Source organism: Astyanax mexicanus, chromosome 5 (assembly GCF_023375975.1).
Source record: "Astyanax mexicanus isolate ESR-SI-001 chromosome 5, AstMex3_surface, whole genome shotgun sequence".
NCBI classification, from domain to species: domain Eukaryota; kingdom Metazoa; phylum Chordata; class Actinopteri; order Characiformes; family Acestrorhamphidae; genus Astyanax; species Astyanax mexicanus.
In genome coordinates this window covers 26,113,729-26,132,348 of record NC_064412.1, presented here as the reverse complement: position 1 = coordinate 26,132,348, position 18,620 = coordinate 26,113,729, and the positions used below count along the sequence as shown (strand labels likewise).

The following is an 18,620-nucleotide window of genomic DNA, read 5'->3' as shown; positions in this document are numbered from 1 at the left end:
TGCATTTTTTACATCAGTTGCTTAAAGTCATTTGGTCGGTTGTTTTTGGTCATCTTTAGGACTCTTTTGTGTGTTATTATACACTGTCCAACTGTAACAGAATGGAAACAGAAAGATGAGAGAGAGGGAGGGAGAGGATAGAGCGTGAGGGTTAGTAAAGCTGATTGGGTCAGTGGGCTGTCCTGTGTGTGTGGGTGTGTTTTTATCCACTACTGGCCTTTTGTACACACTGGAGCTCACACACTCCTGAGGATTTGGAACTGGAGCAACAGGTTCGTTTTATTCAGGTGGGTCAAAAGATTTAAAGTTTTAATAACAGTAGAATCACTTCTTAAAGTCATGTAGAGCACTTTTCATGATGATCCAAGATAAAGAATTTAAAAAGATTTAAATGTATGTGAAGAACCCGTCTGAAACCATTTGAAGCCCATTTTTGTAAAAGTGTAAAGACCCATGATATCTAGCTGGTTCTTTATAGGATCTCAAAATGATTAGTTCATGTTACACTCTTTCAAATGAGTTAAATAACTCATTCAGTGCTTAGATTGTTCTCTGCCTGGTTAAAGGGTTCTTTTCATAGAGTATACAAAAAATCCTGTATTTTTTACAGCATATTTTAAAATAGTTTTATGTAGCATCAAAAATGTTCCACTATTGTTACAAGTTAAAGAAACTATTAGATGCTTAAATGGTTCACTTCCTGGCAGCAGGTTCTTCCCATTCAAGGAGAAAATTTTGCATGTGGTTATTTACATAACCTCTAACATGATTGCACAGTATGTAGCTTGTTAATTGATATTGTTACTGTGGTTTATTGCTGGCTGTAAAATGCAAATGAGTTTTCTCAAACCAAACCCAGTGTATTACTGTGTACTCTGATCATTAAGAGACCCAAATATATTTTATTGAATCACTAAATTCGAAAAGTGGTACAGAAATGTATTATTTTCCACAGGCTAATCTTCACCCGGTATTTCAGCTCACAAAGAGCTGCGCTAGTTTAGGGCATTCTCAGTTTGAATAAAATAATAACAGTGTATTAAGGTCATCCGTTACAGCACTCAGGAGAACACAGTAATTCCTGTGTAATTCCTCAATGGGAAAATAGATCCTGGTCACACTGACAGTGTCGGTCAGGCGCTAAGCTGATTAAATGACGCTAATCTGTTCCTTATATAATTAGCATTTCACCATGAGACACCTGCAAACACTGGTGCTGCTTTGAGCTCAGCAGGTAAATATAGCAGGCCCAGAGCCCAGGGCATTAACAGTGTCCCAATCCAATCAGCACCAACCAGCCTGGAACAACAGCAACATCTCAACACGGCCGGCTAAGATACGCTAACCCCTTTACGCCAGGTTAAACACACTGTATCTGTTTAATGTAACTTTACACAAAAATTCTAACATTAAAGTGCTGTTTCAGTCCGATAAGTATTTTGGGTATTTGTAAATGCAAAGACCCCATGTAAGAGTTTCCTAATTACAGTCACTAACTGAAAAAAATGAAAAAATAACAATAAAGGAAAGTAGCTCTGATGTGATGGTGAGTTAGGGGTGAGAGGACACGCCCATTATGCAAATAATGGACACCAACTCTATGGCATTGTATGTTTTTAGAAAGGAGGGAGGTGTTGTAGAAATTAATTATTACTGTCTATTTGTTAATTCCTCTGTGAGGGAGAGCTGAAATTATCTTTAATTAGCTTTTATTTTATATTTTTTCTATGTCTGTTGCACCATTTAAGGTGGGACAGGAAAGTTAGCTAGCTATCTAGCTATTGAGAAAAACTACTAGCGATCTTTTTTATGCTTGTTATGAAGAAGATGCCCATAAAACATTGAAACTACACATTAAACTCAGGTAAAATAGTGCTAAGCATCACTTTGTGTTGCCATCTTACCTGTGATTCTCATACCCCTTTGTTGGGCTTAAAGTCATTTCTTTTAGTGGCTAAGTTGTTCAGTTTAGTAATATTTACTCACAAAATGGGGTAAACTCTAACCAGTTTAATCAGTCGAAATTACATTACATTAATTACCCCAAATATATTGAGCATATTATATGGGTGACAGGTGCACCCAGATTTTTGACTGTATTGCAATTAACACTGCAGTTTCACAGGTTAACTTTTTTTTTTTTAATCTCTGTCCATTTAAGCAATACTAACTAGTGTTAGACTTCTGTATGCTTTACTGTTTTTAAGCTGGTAATAAAAATAAAAACTAATGTATTGGGCCAATATTAGAGATCTATTCATTGAAGACTTTCAGGCACTCAAAAGCAGCTCTCCATTAAACCTTTAAAAGGTGATTCTTTAATCCATGTCCAAATACCCAATACAGGGAGTGTAATATTTTTGGAAGACAAGTATTTAGGACATGGGCCATCTCTGAGCTCATCTATGGTGTGAGGGGAATGGGGGGAACCGTGATTGACCTGGTTCTCCCCAAAGTCCTTCATTATCAGCTCCTCTACTGTGTTCATGCCTTTATTCTCTTTGTCTTTATTTTTAAAGTTTGTTCTCACTGACTAGTGGTTTTAGTAAGTTCTTGTCTAACTACCTAATTTTAAGTCACTCTGTCTACTAAAAGTATTCTGTTGACTAAGTGTTGTTTTCATCATTAGCCTACAGCCTAGAAATACTTCCTTAGCTGGACAGTGAGTGAAACATGAAGGCCAGAACAGTGTCCAGAAGTTGACAGAGGATTTACAGTAATATACGAGAGCTAAAGAGCAGCTCAGTTGATAAACAATCAAGTGCTGAAACAGGCACCAAGCAGGCAGAGGAAATGAACTGGGTGAACTGGGAGGACCTGGTCATTATGTCCCTCCTGTACTCTGCAGCATCAGGTTTAGAATTAAGCTGATTAGCGCCTGTTCTAGATCAGCGTTTGTAGTAATTTCATACCAGAACACTAATAGCATGGCTTCTTTTTGTGAAGCTGTTGTAGGCTGTAAGAGCAAGTTACCTTTATCCTTTGTTGCTGAGAGTGACTTATATAGTATTCACTGTTGTGGTATGACATCATTATGCTGTCACTGTTTCTGTGACTAAGCCTATTTAACCAAATAATTTAAGAGTAAAAATAACAATTGTCTATAAAGTAGTGAAAAATAAATAATTTAAACCCACAATATTTGTAATAACCAGTTGAGTAAACTAAAATATTGTTGTGTGAACAAAACATAGTCAAGAGTAACAGGTTTAACATGGTATGTCTTTACAGTAAAATAAACAAATCAAAGCACAATGATGACTTGACTGATTTAAGTCGTGTGTCTTCTGATATACACTGTCTGGTCCCAAAAAAAGTTGCCACCTGGATTTAATTAAGGAAATGGTTTGGGGTTGCTGCAGTTGGTCAGGTCATTACAGAAGCATATCGAAACAATGGCACAGTAAATGTGCGCCACAATCAAAGCTAAAGGTGGTCCAACGAAATATTAGAGTGTGACCTTTTTTTTTGGTGGTGACCTTTTTTTTTGCCTAGGCAGTGTATATTTTATAGAAAACCCAAAACCAACTGATCAGGATCAGCACAATATACATGTTCATACAGTGGCGTAAAAACATTTTTCCCCCCAACAGATTTGTTTTTTTTTTGCTTTTTTTGTTATATTGATATGTTTTAATGATCAAACAAACTTTAATATCAGACAATATAATACACCACCACAATGGTTTACGTTTAGTATGATATTCTTTTACTGAAATTATGTGTTAATTTTACACTAGATGAAATGGGACACACAACAAAATGTTCCACTTTTGTAACATCAGTCCAAAGAATATTTTACCAAAATCCTGAGGATCACAGAGAGATTTTCTTATTATTAAATCACTAACAATGACGTTAACTTATGCAAGTGAGACCTACAGTTATTGTTGTTCTGGGTTCTTTTGTATGCAGTAAACATATTTGTAAATGTATTTTACTTTACATAACTGTTTAATGAATGTTTATATATATATTTATTATATAATATATCTATATTGTCCTGTGTTTCATAACAGACCCTACACTCTGGCATCAGGTTTAATTTTACATTCCTGAAGTTCTGCCACCTTCTACATCCAAACCCACCATGGATACAGCGTTTTTCCGGAGTCCAATAGGTTCGGAGTCTCAGGATGAATGGGGCAGTGGGCTGTGGATGGCTGGAGACCTAACCCCCCAGGCCCTGGATGAAGATATCCAGCAACAGCAGACAAACACAGAAAGTCACTCTGGAAATAGGTCTGACGCTTTTCCCTCTCCACCTGCTTCTAGTTCCACAGAAGACGCAGTGGTAGAATCAAATCTCTGCCTAACCAGTACAGACAGCACAACCAGAGATCATGAGTGGCCTCCCGTGCCAGCACAGGCAATCATGGACCAACACTCAGATTCTCCTGAGGGCTCAGATTCCATAGTTTTTCTGTCAGAGGATAGTGAGGAGCAGGGGATTGACTGCAAGCCTCTGGATTTTACATCTGCAAGAGAGCAGTGGGTCCGGAGGGACAGTAACAGTACCAAACCTCCAACTCCTGCCTTTTCCAGAAGCTCCTCCAGAGGGCTCATCACCGAAGAGCTTTCCCCACACACAGATCCTAGTATATTCCACCAGCAGGAGGAGCCAGATGGTCAGATTCTTGCTCCTGACAATGAGGACCAGGAAGTGCAACAGGTGTGCACACCTGCTCCACCCCTAGAGACAGTTGCTGGTGAACAAGCAGCCAATCCGGATCCTGTAAGCCCAACCTGCGGTGCTATTGTGGTAAAAGAGCCTTTGATAGAGGCTGCAGAAGGGCGGAGAGAGGGAGACAGGGAAAGTGAGCAAACAGATAGAGAGAGAAAGCAGACAGTTTCAGGTTCAGGCTTGGTGGAGACGAGAAGAGAGAGTGGGACAGGAGATCAGGGGAAAGGGACTTCTGCGGATGTTTTACAGAAAGCCAGAAGAATGGATAAAGATCAGTTTGAAGATAGCCAGAGTGACAGTGGGGTTTCCGCAGATTTCTCCCCAAGCAGCACCACAGAGGTGTCCTCCACATCCATAGGGTGTTCCTCCCCAGATCCCAATGAAACCCCAATTGAGAGGGAGATCCGCTTGGCCATCAAACGGGAGCAGAGCTTAAGACGAGCCCGTGGCCTGGAACCTGAGGAGGATAAAGCGAAGGAGTTTGTGGAGATTCCCATGAGGAAGTCGATCCTCTCCCAGGAGCTGCCGCTCAAATCCATGCAGAGTGAAGGCAAGGACCGGCAGTTTGCTGGGAAGAAGATGCAGCAGGAAATCAAAGCTGAGGTGGAAAGGGAAAAGGCTCTGGTCCAGCTGGGTAGGCTGCCTGGGTTTTACGACAAGGGCACAGTGAGGCAGCTTCGGGAGAAGAAGCGCATTTTTGAAGCATTCCAGGAACCCAAGGAGTGTCTCGCTATCCTGATCAACAGGCCGTCCTCCTCCTGTGAGATTTCTAATGGAGGAGCTCAGTTTCCTGTGATGGACAAACTCCCTAAAGAACGCACCCGAAGCTTGGAGTTCCTTGATGCTGAGCCAGATGGAGGATTTACTTTGACTTCTACTGGACATCATGGCCCAGGACTCATCGAGGGTACCAAGGGTCAGGTGATCATCCTGGAGAGCAGCCCTTTGTCTGTTGTTCACACATCTGACCACGTGGACAAGCTGGCTGACAGGTCTGCAACAGTGGTGGATCACTCAGGAGGTGGAAGGTCATTCTCTGTAAAGCCCTACTCAGTTGGACGAATCCGAAACGCCAATTGTGAAGACAGGCACAGCAGAGACGATAATGATGAAGAGTCTGACACAATGAAGGACAACCCTTTCTTCAAGTTGAGATCATCGCTGTCGCTTCGGCCTGATGTCCAGCAGGACATTCTGGATGCCAGAGAGAGAGAAAAGGAACTCCGCAAGCAAAGGACCAGCCTTTACGGCCAGGGGTCAGAGGTCGACGGCACCATATTCACTACAGTTACCCCATCAAGCAACCGCACCCCAGCCAAATCTGAACGACCTGCAAGAACATCCGTCACAGGTTCTACTACACCAGGTACACACACCTCATTCAAAAGACATTAAAGATTTTAACCCCTTCACAGCAATAATCTCAATCAGGCACTTCTGCTAGCACATCATTCAGGAGTAATTTTAGCCTATTCTTTGTGGATCTCTCTTCAAATCAATCCATAGCATCTAAGGTCTGGACTATGACCTGGCCACTCCAAATAGCGATTTTAATTTTCTTAAGCCATTTATTTTTTTAGGTCATTGTCCTGTTGCATCATTCAACTTCTACAGAGTATCAGCTGACATACAGACACTCTCACATTATCCTGTAGAATTATTTGAAACACAAGGGGAATTCATCTTCCCCTTCATAATTGTAAGCTGGTCAGGCCCTAATTCAGAAAAGCAGGCCCAAATCATTATGTTTACTCCACCATACTTTTAATTTACTTTTAGTTTAATTTTGCCACAGACATCCTGCTTGTTAAAGTTTTATGTATTGTAAACTCATTAACACAGAAATGAACCTGTACCGATAATGCCTTCAATACTTTATCGGTCACTCTGGATTGTTTCTCTACCTCACTGATGAGTCTCCACTGTGCTTTTGGGGTAATTTTTACAGGGTGACCACTTCTTGGCAGAGTAGTCTCTCTCCCAGATTGTCTACATTTGTAGATTATTTTTGCTTTACTGTAGACTGGTGATTTTTCAAAGTCTTAGAAATCACTTTGTGACCCTTTCCAGCTTAATGTAAAATCAACAATTTTTCATCCTCTGAAAGCTCTTTTGGGTGTGACATTAGCTCAGATACGTATATCCTTCTTATGGGGATAAAACTAAAAAAATTTAAACTTTTGTCCAACCAAGGGACTCTAAGCCACACCTCTAAACTAGTTAGACTTGAAGTATGCTAACACTTAACTTTAATTAGCTTTTTTTAGGTCATGAACACAAAAGTTCATATACTTGTTCCATTAGCAATAGATGTTTTTATGGCTGTTCTCAATGAAGAAATGACTGGTCATATTTTTATTTGTGTATTTTTTGTCCCTTAATGTTTGTCAATACTTTGGACGAAGATCAGGTCACATTTATGACACACATACATTTATAAAAAAAATTTTTCCAAAGGATTCACTTACTTTTTCTTGAGACTATATGTGTAACACAAGGCGTGTTTCTGCTAATACATGAGGGTAGCTGAGTGTGAACATTAGTGTGGTTGTGTGTGTATGTGTGAAAGACATGAGTGAAAGTCTGTGTGTCCACCTCAGGCTGCAGATCAGGTGACTGTAAATAGGGGTTTTGTCCGTCAGGACAGGGAGGTGGTTATGAAGCAGGCCATCATTACTGAGGGATAATTAACAGATCAGCAGCAGCAACATTGACCTGGCCCAGAATTGGCTTAAACAGAGCACTTCGTTCCACATTCAGATTAATCGTGGACCACAGGAAAACAATATTAGGCTTTGATGATGTTATATAATGCCACTTTTCCCTGGAGACCTAAGAATTATATTTCTCAATCCGTCCACCAGAACAACAAATCAACAGAACACAGACAGGGTCTTATAGGCAGGTGTTTCTTCCACTGTTTACATTCAACTAGTCATTTCATATAAGCAAATAGACATCAGCTTTGGGGTAGATCTCCCAGAACAACCCAGAAACTTGATTCAACAAACCAACCCTGAATTATACAAAATATAATCTGACCAAACATCAGTTACATAACTATTTTAGCACAGTCAAGTACAACCTTGGGCTGTAATTGGCTAAGAGGTGTTCTATGAATGACAATATCTTATGATAAGTCTACGTATCAGTCTGTCTTACTCACTTATAACCTAGAAAAGACCAGAAGCTGCAACAGTCAAGTTTTAAACAATAGTTAAGGACCAGTTAATAAACCTGCACTAATGCACTAACCTAACATACTAACAACTAAATATTGTATTTTAGATCAGATTAGATTAAATATAAGAGTTCAGACATTAATATTTGGTGGAATAACCCTGGTTTTTAATCACAGTTTTTATGCATCTTGGCATGTTCTCCTCCACTAGTCTTTTGGATACTGCTTTTGGATAACTTTATGCCACTCTGGTGCAACAATTCGAGCAGTTCAGCTTGGGTTTATTGCTTTTGATCATCCCTCTTCCCCTTGAATATATATCAGAAGTTTTCAATTGGGTAAAGTCAAAGAAAAAAATCTATAATTAAGGCAGTGGTTCTGTATACAACCAAAGCAGCTTAAAAAAAGCATTCAAATGCTGAAATAGACCCTTAACATTCTACTACGCTCTAGGCAGAGTGAGATTCATATTCATTTTTCATATATACATTTTTTTTCTACTGTGTGAAATGTACAGTGTTGCTTATTGAGTGGTACTGGCTCTGTATAAGACTTGCCTTTCCAAAAGAACCACTGAATGACCCTTATTTTAGAATCTATTGTGGAAAACATCGTCTAAGAACCCTTATTTAGTACAATGTAGAACCTGTTTTGCCAAGAAAGCTGTGTAGGTTATATATTTTATTAGTCAATAAGATTAGACACAAGCTCAAGGTTTACACATTAAACACGGCACAGTTTATGGTGCTCCTGCTTCTCGGTGAGGTCAGTGTGCCGCCCAACGCCAAGAGGACTGGTGAGCAGAAAAGCAACACTAAACTAGAGCATGTAAACCACCTTAAATAAAGGACTTTCAAACATTTAGAGCTTAATACAAATTTAGAAAAAAATACTGCCACTGTGTAAACTAAAGCTAAGGTTTTAAAAGTAGGTGTGGTCTTAATGCTTTGACTTGCTGATATCAATGAAAATTACTTTATTTTTTTTCCCAATCTTGGATATCATATACAATATACAAAAACTACCCAGTCTGTAAGAGTATTTGCATATATCTGGTTATTAATGTGTTTTACCTGTCTGTGTGTGTGTGTGTGTCCTCAGTGCGACAGTCTCTCGGCAAGCTGGACCTGACGTGGCCCCCACCACAGGAAGAACACAAAACACAGATGGAGGTACAGAACGTTTAATAAGCATACAGATATTCATGTTCCTAAACTGTTTAATTAGCTAAGCAATACTTGTTCAATACTACTTTACGTAGCAATATAATGGAAGCTTATACATTTAGTACTTGAGCTACAAGGCCAAAGTAGTTGTAACGGAAGTTGAAATCCTATTAATTAACACTTGAGTTACAACGCTAATGTAGTTGACATGTAATGAAAACATACATCACCAATTAACACTAGAGATACGAGGCTAATGTAGCTAACACATTATCAAAGCTCATACCAAACCAATTAGTATGGGAGCTGCAAAGCTAATGTAACAAACTTGTAATTGAAAGGTATATCTGTCATGATCTGGCAGGACAGCTTTATTAAGCAAAGGGGCGATACAAAGAGTGGTCAGACAAAATAAACAGGAGCCAACAGGGAGAGACATACCATAAAACGGGTAACAGTCCAGGGTCGATATACAGGCAAGAAACAGCACTGTAGGGCAGGCAAAAGGCAGAGTTACACGAAAAATGGGTCAAAAAACAGATTATCAAAAACAGAGCAAGGAAAACGCATAATAAAGCAGGATAAACCAAACAAAACTTGTCAGGGGTAGAGTGAACTGAGGGGGTATATATACAGGGAAAAACAGGTAAGGCTAATTACATTGATTACTTCCTGTGCAGAGTCACGTGATCAGATAAGTCATTGTATTCCAAGTGTGGTGCATTCTGGGTATTGTAATCCAGTGACAGAAGAGTGCAGTAAGAGCTGAGTGCGAGGGAGACAGAAGATATCAAGACTCCAGACGTGACAATATCATATCAATCGTCACTGCAGTTGTAATGGTAATGTAGCTAAAAATGAAGGACATGAACTCTTTAAATTACAGCTGCATTATAGGAATATTTTTTCTTGTCTTTATTTGATTATATGTTTTAAAACACTATTACTAGAAAGAATTTAAAAAGTTGTAAATCTAATAATGTTACAGGTTATCAATTTGTTCAGTCTTAGACCTGTGTGTGACCCCTTTTTGACTATAAACATGTACTGAAGTGTGTTCATACTTTACTCTGTGTTTAAAAGCACATAAGCACCAGTGTTGACGAGCCTATAAATATAGGGCAGTTTGAGGTGCGTCCCAGTGGACGATGCCCTGAGGGCAGTAGTTCAGACTGACTGTACCACACTTACTGTAACTGACTGTAAAATCAATATGTTATTATTACATGATGTATAATCATTTAACCTCATTACAAAATTACAGTGTGTGTCCTCTGTTAATTCTAAAGCCAGCTAAACTAGCTCTGACTGTAACACACTTTCTAATTGGTGCACAAACACACAGTCTTATCAGCTGCCATGTATAAAGTAATAGAGACCTAGACTTAAGAAAAAGTACAAGTGCTCTGTCTAAAAAAGTGACTTGAGGAGAAGTGGAAGTGTTCATTAAGCATCATACTTAAGATGCTTAACTAAGTATTGCAAGTAGTTTATTTTAAAATGTTCTACTTAAGTACTGAAAATAAAAGTACAGATATTGTGTTTTTTTTTACAGAAAAAGACGAAAGTCATTGTTTATATTCTTTCAGATGTTTAGACTAAAGCATGCTCACAATTCCTTTGGCTGTAGCAACAGCACAAGAACTGGAATGTACAGGATAGAATACAATACATTTAAATGAAGTCTCTAAACAAACTCACCCCTAAAGAGAGGCTAAACAGCAAGCTGTTAGGATATTTTAACAAATTCTGCATAAAGTGTCACTAGTTGGTCTATCACTAATGTACAACCAACTAAAGATGTCACAGGCCAAGAGATTAGAGCAGCTTTATCAAACCCTGTGCCAGTGCAGACTGAGCATCTACCTCTCTGGCTTCAGTGATATTGAATTCTAACATTTTTATAATTTTAACAAGCAGGGGGGATTCTGGGATCAGAGGTTTAGGGGTGTTGAGCACATGTTAAACCCAGCCATGCTGCCCTCATGGATTGTAAAAGAATTCGAGAAGAGTTCTCAGAAGGGCCAGTGTGTCATATCAGAGTAAATAGAATCCTTTGGATTCAAATCAGACATGCAAAAAAATTATGTAAAGGTAACAGGTGTGTTACTTTTTTAAAAACATTTTTCAGCAGGTAAGAAGATAAAACATTTTTAAATATTTCTATAAACATACCTACTGAAACTTTGTTACCTGGTCTAATTTAAATAGCTAAAAGTGGAAACCTACTCAAAACTCACACTGAACAATGAAATACTCTTCATTCTTTTACATAAACCTGAATATCGCCCTTTATTTTGGAAAACTAACCCAATATCCATGACGGACTTACTAGCTGGCCACACACACGCTAACCCAATCACACAAGAGCACATGCAGACACATGAACCTATCAGGAGTGGGACATCACGTCAGACAACAACAGAATAAAGAGCGCTGTTTAATGTTCAGCAGAGAGAGTGTAGATTATCATTAAAAAAATAATTTCCTTACATTTGCTCTTGTCTTTAGCTTTGCTAATGTACCTCAGAACATAATCCTAGATACCAGTGAGTTACACTGTGTCAGAAAGAGCTTTGTAGATCCAATGCTAATCGGTGGAGATTCACTTACATTAATAGTTAGCTACATTCATATTGCAGGCAAATTACTAATTGGGTCTGTGTAAGCTATCATTACTCATTAGCTTTAACGTTAGCTTTGTAGCTCTAGCATTTGGATAATACTGTGTGTAACACAGATTTAATGACACACAACTAGATAGAAGTGCTAACAAACTACTGATACTACTGACTAATACTACTGATTACGTCTGTGGATAGATAATGCAGCCATCCTGGATTCTGAATTCAAGCGTTTTGTGAGGCATTCCCAACTTTGTGAGAAGACTTGTGGAATTGTTCCAGTTCAAATTTTCTACTAGGAACTTAAAGCAGTCTTGTTTAAGCCTCATAGCACCAGTGGTATCTGGTTACATTTTAGCCTTCATTACTTGTCAGCTACATTAGCATCATAGCTCCTAATTATACTTTATGTCAGACATCACGTTATACCCCACCTAATTGGTGGGGTATAAGCTTCCATTAGTTGTTAGCTACTTAAGCTACACAGCTCCAGTGCTACCGAAGGGATTTAAGATTCTAGTATTTGCTGTTTACTTGTTGTTTTGTATTTATAGTGTATGAAAACTATGTAAGATTCATAAAACATGACTTAGTATATGGAGGAAATTAGTAATTTGAACTGTTGTGAATTTCAAACAGGTGCAGAAAAGCCCAAAGCGGCATAAAAGTGCTTTACTGCAACGCTGGGAGAACGGCCTGGTCAACGGACATGGAGAACAGCAGAAATGACCAAAAAACACAAAAAAAATCCCTACAAGAATCAGCTCCAACAACTAGCACAGCTAAAAGGCCTGCTAAAGCTTAGATAAGAAAGCATGCTGGAAGCTAATTTGCTGGAAAACTGGAGCTTCTGAACAAGTGTGGACCCACCCGTCCCTGTGAGAAACTGTGGACACTTAACTGACCAGCATCTCACACATCAGCTGCAATCGAAGAGCAGATGGAGCTGGAAGTGTTTGTTTAATCAGCGCTTTTTAAACCAGATGTTGTTTCATCATTTTGTAGCTCACTGTTAGTTTCTGGACAAGTGCTGGGTGGTAACTGTTTTTCTGTAAGGGGTAAAATTGATTGTTTTTAAAAGCTTATCTTTGTCCCCCTCTGTTGTAGTGTACAGTAGCCTACATCTTTACATGTAGTTCCATACCTGTGAATTTGAGACATCCTTGACCAGATGCACCGCGTTTTGGCTATGCTGTCCTCTGAAGGGGTGGGCCCACACTAATAGATCAACAGAGCAAAAGCCACCTGAAAAAATAGCAACATAACATTACAAGCTAACACTGTACTAAAATCAAGGAAGGCAGTTCTGTACCAAGTGCACCAATGGTAATAAAATGGCAGGTAACATAAGCTGCTATCAGGTGTTAGCTTTTTAGGTGGGTATAGCATAGATAGTCGCAGTTGTCAAGCTTGCATATTTTTATATAGATACTGTGAAGCTCTAGAAAAACATGTGGCAGTCACGAAAAAGACAAAACCTGATGCTGCTGTTCATGCTATCTAACTTCACTCCCTCACTGACAGTAAATAACAGGAGTGTAAACAGCTGACTTTCATTATGATTTCATGATGATGCTTTATGAAAGGATTAAGAGCATGAAATCTCAAATTTCATTTTAATTACTTTTGCTACGAATCAGGTATTAAACATACACTGAATGCACAACTGTGACATATGTGGAATATAGACAATTAAAACACACCAAGCTTCTTACTTTCTTTTTTTTGCAATAAAAAAGCATTTGTTAATGAATATTATTATAATATTGATTATATATACATACTGTACATTCTAACATTCTGCAATCAATACAGTTGATTTATAATGCATTTTTCTTAAAAATAATATTCACACTTATGAACCTTATGAGCTGAATGTCGCTCTGTTCAGTAGAACAGAGAAGTGAACAAATGTCATAAAAAATAAAAGTCTGTTTACTCGTCTGATTGCGCATTTGCCTTTTTGATTTGAATGGCATAAAAGACAGACGAGAACGGAGTCACTGATGAGTCATCAGAGACTACACCCATACCATCTGCACAAAAACACAAACCAGCACAGAGACAAACAGGCCTATTCTCTGCAGATTGCTGAGGGATGGTGTTCCAGCAACGAGGGCAGGGTTTTCTCTTCCTATTGAAGGCTTTGTTTTACCTTGACAGCTTTGAAGTAGAAAGCACTGTAGACTCTCCTTAGAGCATTCCAGCTGGATCTCATAATTCCACTGTGGCCTAATCTTCAAATGCACTGTTGTTTTCTTTAAAATATCCTATAGCCAAGATAGCTGCTGCATTTAGCAATGATACCAACAGAAGAAGAATAGTATTATATTACAGGTTTGCAAATTTACTCTGTGTCAGGTGCAGGAACAGGGAGAGGACGCAGAGGCGGACGCAAGTGCGAGTTACATTTATTAACATACATAAAAGAAAAACAAGAAACAGATCAGAGAAAACACGGGGATCACGAAACCTGACTGACGTCAACAACGCACAATCACGGACGAAGGTAACCAGTAGAGGGGGACTATTTATACCAACGGACACAGACTAGAAACAGGAAACACCTGGGAAGAGAGGGCGGAGCTACAAAACAGGTAGGCCACAGGGGAGGAGACACAGGATAAACACAAGGAGAGTAAATAAACAAACGAAATACATGAAAACGTGACAGAAGCCACTCCTTAATGCGCAGCTCCCGAGGCGCATAAAACCAAACCCCGGGAGCCGGCAGAAGAGAGAGGCCTGAAAAAAAAAAACGGACGGGACCGGGGACAGCGCAAGAGACTGGACTAATGACAGGACAAAAGACTTGACAGGAGATTTGACATGGGAACCGGGACCAATACATTAACAGGAATAGATATAAACACGGTGACTGGAATGGGCACAATAACATGACTTGACAGGGGTACAGGAATACTAACAGTAACAGGAACTAACACTGGAATGCACATAGGAACAACAAACAACATGGAGGGAAGGCTAGGACTGGCAAAAGTTTTAGCAGTTTGTGGGGCCATCCTAGGCAATGTCCTGGGTAGTTCAAATGGTCTGTGAAACAGTCCATGAGCGCGCGCAGCGCACGCACCCGCCGATGCGGAAAAAACCGAGCCGCCGGATTTCGCCGGGCCGAGAGCCGCTGAGCTGCCGTGAACGGCCGGGGCGAGAGCCGCTGAGCTGCCGGGGCGAGAGCCGCTAAGCCGCCGGGGTCCGCCGGGGCGAGAGCCGCTGAGCTGCCGGGGCGAGAGCCGCTGAGCTGCCGGGGTCCGGCGGGGCGAGAGCCGCTGAGCTGCCGGGGCGAGAGCCGCTGAGCTGCCGGAGTCCGCCGGGGCGAGAGCCGCTGGTACAGGGCCGGCCGGTGCAGGTAGAGCCGGAACGTGCGGTCCTCTTCGCCTCCTCCGGCCACGGTTGGTAGAGGCTTCTAAAGAGGGGCACCCCACCTGCAAGCTGGAGGAGAGAGGGATCCGCCGGATCGCTAACCTGGAACCCAGGAAAGAGTTATTCGCTGCATCCATATTTTGGTCCGTGATTCTGTCAGGTGCAGGAACAGGGAGAGGACGCAGAGGCGGACGCAAGTGCGAGTTACATTTATTAACATACATAAAAGAAAAACAAGAAACAGATCAGAGAAAACACGGGGATCACGAAACCTGACTGACGTCAACAACGCACAATCACGGACGAAGGTAACCAGTAGAGGGGGACTATTTATACCAACGGACACAGACTAGAAACAGGAAACACCTGGGAAGAGAGGGCGGAGCTACAAAACAGGTAGGCCACAGGGGAGGAGACACAGGATAAACACAAGGAGAGTAAATAAACAAACGAAATACATGAAAACGTGACACTCTGCTTGCATTTCTTGGTACATATTTAGGATTAAATTATCCTGATAATTTAAGATCAACATCTTTTTAATACGTTAGAGATGGTTAATTAACATTAGCTAACATGAGCTAATAGTTGAGTTCAGTCTGCTCAAATGATGTATTTTTGTATATTGTATATATATGTATATATATATATATACAGTATATATATATATATACATATATATATATATATATATATATATATATATGTATATTTATTTTAAACTGTGTTCAAAATGTTTTTTCACAGGCATATAATGAACATTATATTTTTATATCTTACTGTTGATATGATCAGCCATGTTGGAAAGTTTTAATGTCAGCATTGAAAGTTTTGTTGTCCAACTTCAGCTACCTACTTTTGAAGGTGGGGTGTTCATGTGGTGCATCCTAGTGGGAAACTTATATTTACGATAAAATCGAGAGGTACTGCCAATAGAATAGGACTCTCTGAAGCAGAAAAACATGAAGCTATGACGTTATGCCTAATGCCACGTGTGGGCTAGATTGATAGAAATCAAAATAAAGTGGTGCGCTGTCCAATACTTTTGTTATGCCATAATTTTGTAGACAGTAGAGACAGTTGCTCCAACAATGCATAATAAATTCTTAATTATCTTGTTTTTGCAAAAAAAAAAAAAACTGACAGATCTTGAGTGCGTTATTAGCTTATGAGTTCCTTTCTGAAAAGTAAAAATCAAAGAAGCTTAAATATATTTACTAGTAGTAAAAATTATTTTGCCAATTTAAATTAATGTATATTCAAACAGCAACATTTGGTCTCTAATGGCTTAAATCCAGCTGAATTATCAGTACAGTATCAGCAGCTCTCCTGACTCAGCAGTGCACCAATATAAGCCTTCAGATGGGTCTCTATAGAGACGGTGGGTGGAGTTGAGGAGCTCCCAGGGAAAGCATCGTCAGTGAAGCATGAGAATGATCCAGCAAAGCTCGTCTAAACAGCCCTCCAATCTGCTGTTAATTATTCATCAGCCTCGGTCTTACAGCAGCAGTTATCAGCAGCTGCATGAGAACACGCTGCCACAAATGAGCCAGCAGCACCTTATCTACCCCAAACACACACACACACACATTCATTTTCAGAATTTGTCAGGACATGGTATTTTGTATTATATATAGCTATGCATATGTAGGTACATATATGTAAGTGTGTATAAATGCACCCACAGGTAAACCAACATACAATACATACTACTTAAGCTATGACCAAATGTTTTGGGGCACTTCTTCTAATTATTGCACTCAGCTGTACCCATTGCAGACACAGATGTGCAAATAAACACATGCCTTGCCTTATTCCGGTTGTATTAAAATATATTGTGAATAGAGAAGGACAATCTGGAGCAAATAAACATAAAACTACAGCACTATGATCAATGTCTGATGTGGGATAGATATAAAGACATAATGCCCTCCCTACAGCCACACTATAACAGTCCAGTAAAAGTGTGTTCTTTTTTAGCCATAGCTCCATTCAATATTTCTGGGATGAGTTGGATAACAGCAGTGCTACACAAACCTAAAACAAAACAAAGTAAACTATGAACGTCTATGAATACACCTAATTTCTAAGGAACGGAGCAAAATCTCAAAACTTTTATCCACATAATAAAAGCATTACACAGTAAAATATGAATAAAATTACATTTACAATATGTACAATTAAACTCAGAAACCAAAAATATATTTTTTTTTGTCAAGTCAGGACCAGACAGTCAGCTGAGGCAGAGCTGCAGTGGTGTAATGCAGGAAAAAAAAAAAGGCTGGCAGTGCTGATAATGCAGGCAAAATCATTTGCATTGGGCTCAGATGATCTGTCTGCTGCAGACAGAGCAGTGAGGCCCTTTCGTTCAGTCCAAACCAAGAGCAAACTAAGCTACCCTGAGATAAACAGTGCAAAACACTCCAGCTGGCCAGACTCATCTCCACCTCGTCTCTGTCCAATAGTGTCTGCTCTGCTGGAGCTGTAAACTCCTTTATTGCTCAGTGTCCTTATCACTAACAGTTTCGGTCCAGATGAGCACAACTGATTAAGCTGGAGCAATAGCTGAGGTCACACATAAACGTCATCTAGTCGTCATTAACATTTCCTGACCCTAACTGTTGAAATTCACTATTGTAAGTGCGCTAACTAAACACAACACAAACTAAATAGGCACATAAGCTATTTAAGCACAGCCTATACTAACTAATCTAATGCTAAGCTAATTAAGCACATAGTTTGCTAACTAAACAGACGCTAAGCTAATTAAGCACATAGTATGCTAACTAAACAGACAGTAATCTAATTAAGCACAGAGTATGCTAACTAAACAGACAGTAATCTAATTAAGCACAGAGTATGCTAACTAAACAGACAGTAATCTAATTAAGCACAGAGTATGCTGACTAAAAAGCCAGTAAGATAATTAAGTACATATAATGCTAACTAATTAGGCTAATTAAGCACAGAATATGCTACCTAATGAGACGCTAAGCTAATTAAGCACAGAATATGCTAACTAATGAGATGCTAAGCTAATTAAGCACAGAATATGCTAACTAATGAGATGCTAAGCTAATTAAGCACAGAGTATGCTAACTAATCGGACAGTAAGATAATTAAGATAATAGTATGCTAACTAATGAGACAGGAAGCTAATTAAGCACAGAATATGCTAACTAATAAGACGTTAAGCTAATTAAGCACAAAGTATGCTAACTAAACAGACAGTGAGCTAATTAAGCACAGAATATGCTAACTAATAAGACGCTAAGCTAATTAAGCACAGAGTATGCTAACTAAACAGACAGTAAGCTAATAAAGCACAGAATATGCTAACTAATAAGACGCTAAGCTAATTAAGCACAGTATGCTAACTAACAGACAGTAAGCTAATTAAGCACATAATATGCTAACTAAACAGACAGTAAGCTAATTAAGCACATAATATGCTAACTAAACAGACAGTGAGATAATTAAGATAAGAATATACTAACTAATAAGACTGTAAGCTAATTAAGCACAGAGAAACCTAACTTGCCAGACAGAGTGAGATGATTACGGTCTCTTAGCTAACTAATACA

The 18,620-nt window shown here is 39.4% G+C and overlaps 1 protein-coding gene across 1 annotated transcript; it reads left to right on the top strand.

The window, feature by feature from the left end:
* Positions 1–198: 198 nt before the first annotated feature.
* misp3 (MISP family member 3) lies at positions 199–13,599 on the top strand. Its single transcript, XM_007257171.4, has 4 exons — positions 199–287; positions 4,020–6,050; positions 8,967–9,037; positions 12,295–13,599. The coding sequence occupies exons 2-4, from the start codon at positions 4,091–4,093 to the stop codon at positions 12,382–12,384; spliced, it is 2,121 nt and encodes a 706-aa protein (XP_007257233.3). The 5' UTR covers positions 199–287; positions 4,020–4,090; the 3' UTR covers positions 12,385–13,599.
* Positions 13,600–18,620: the final 5,021 nt, after the last annotated feature.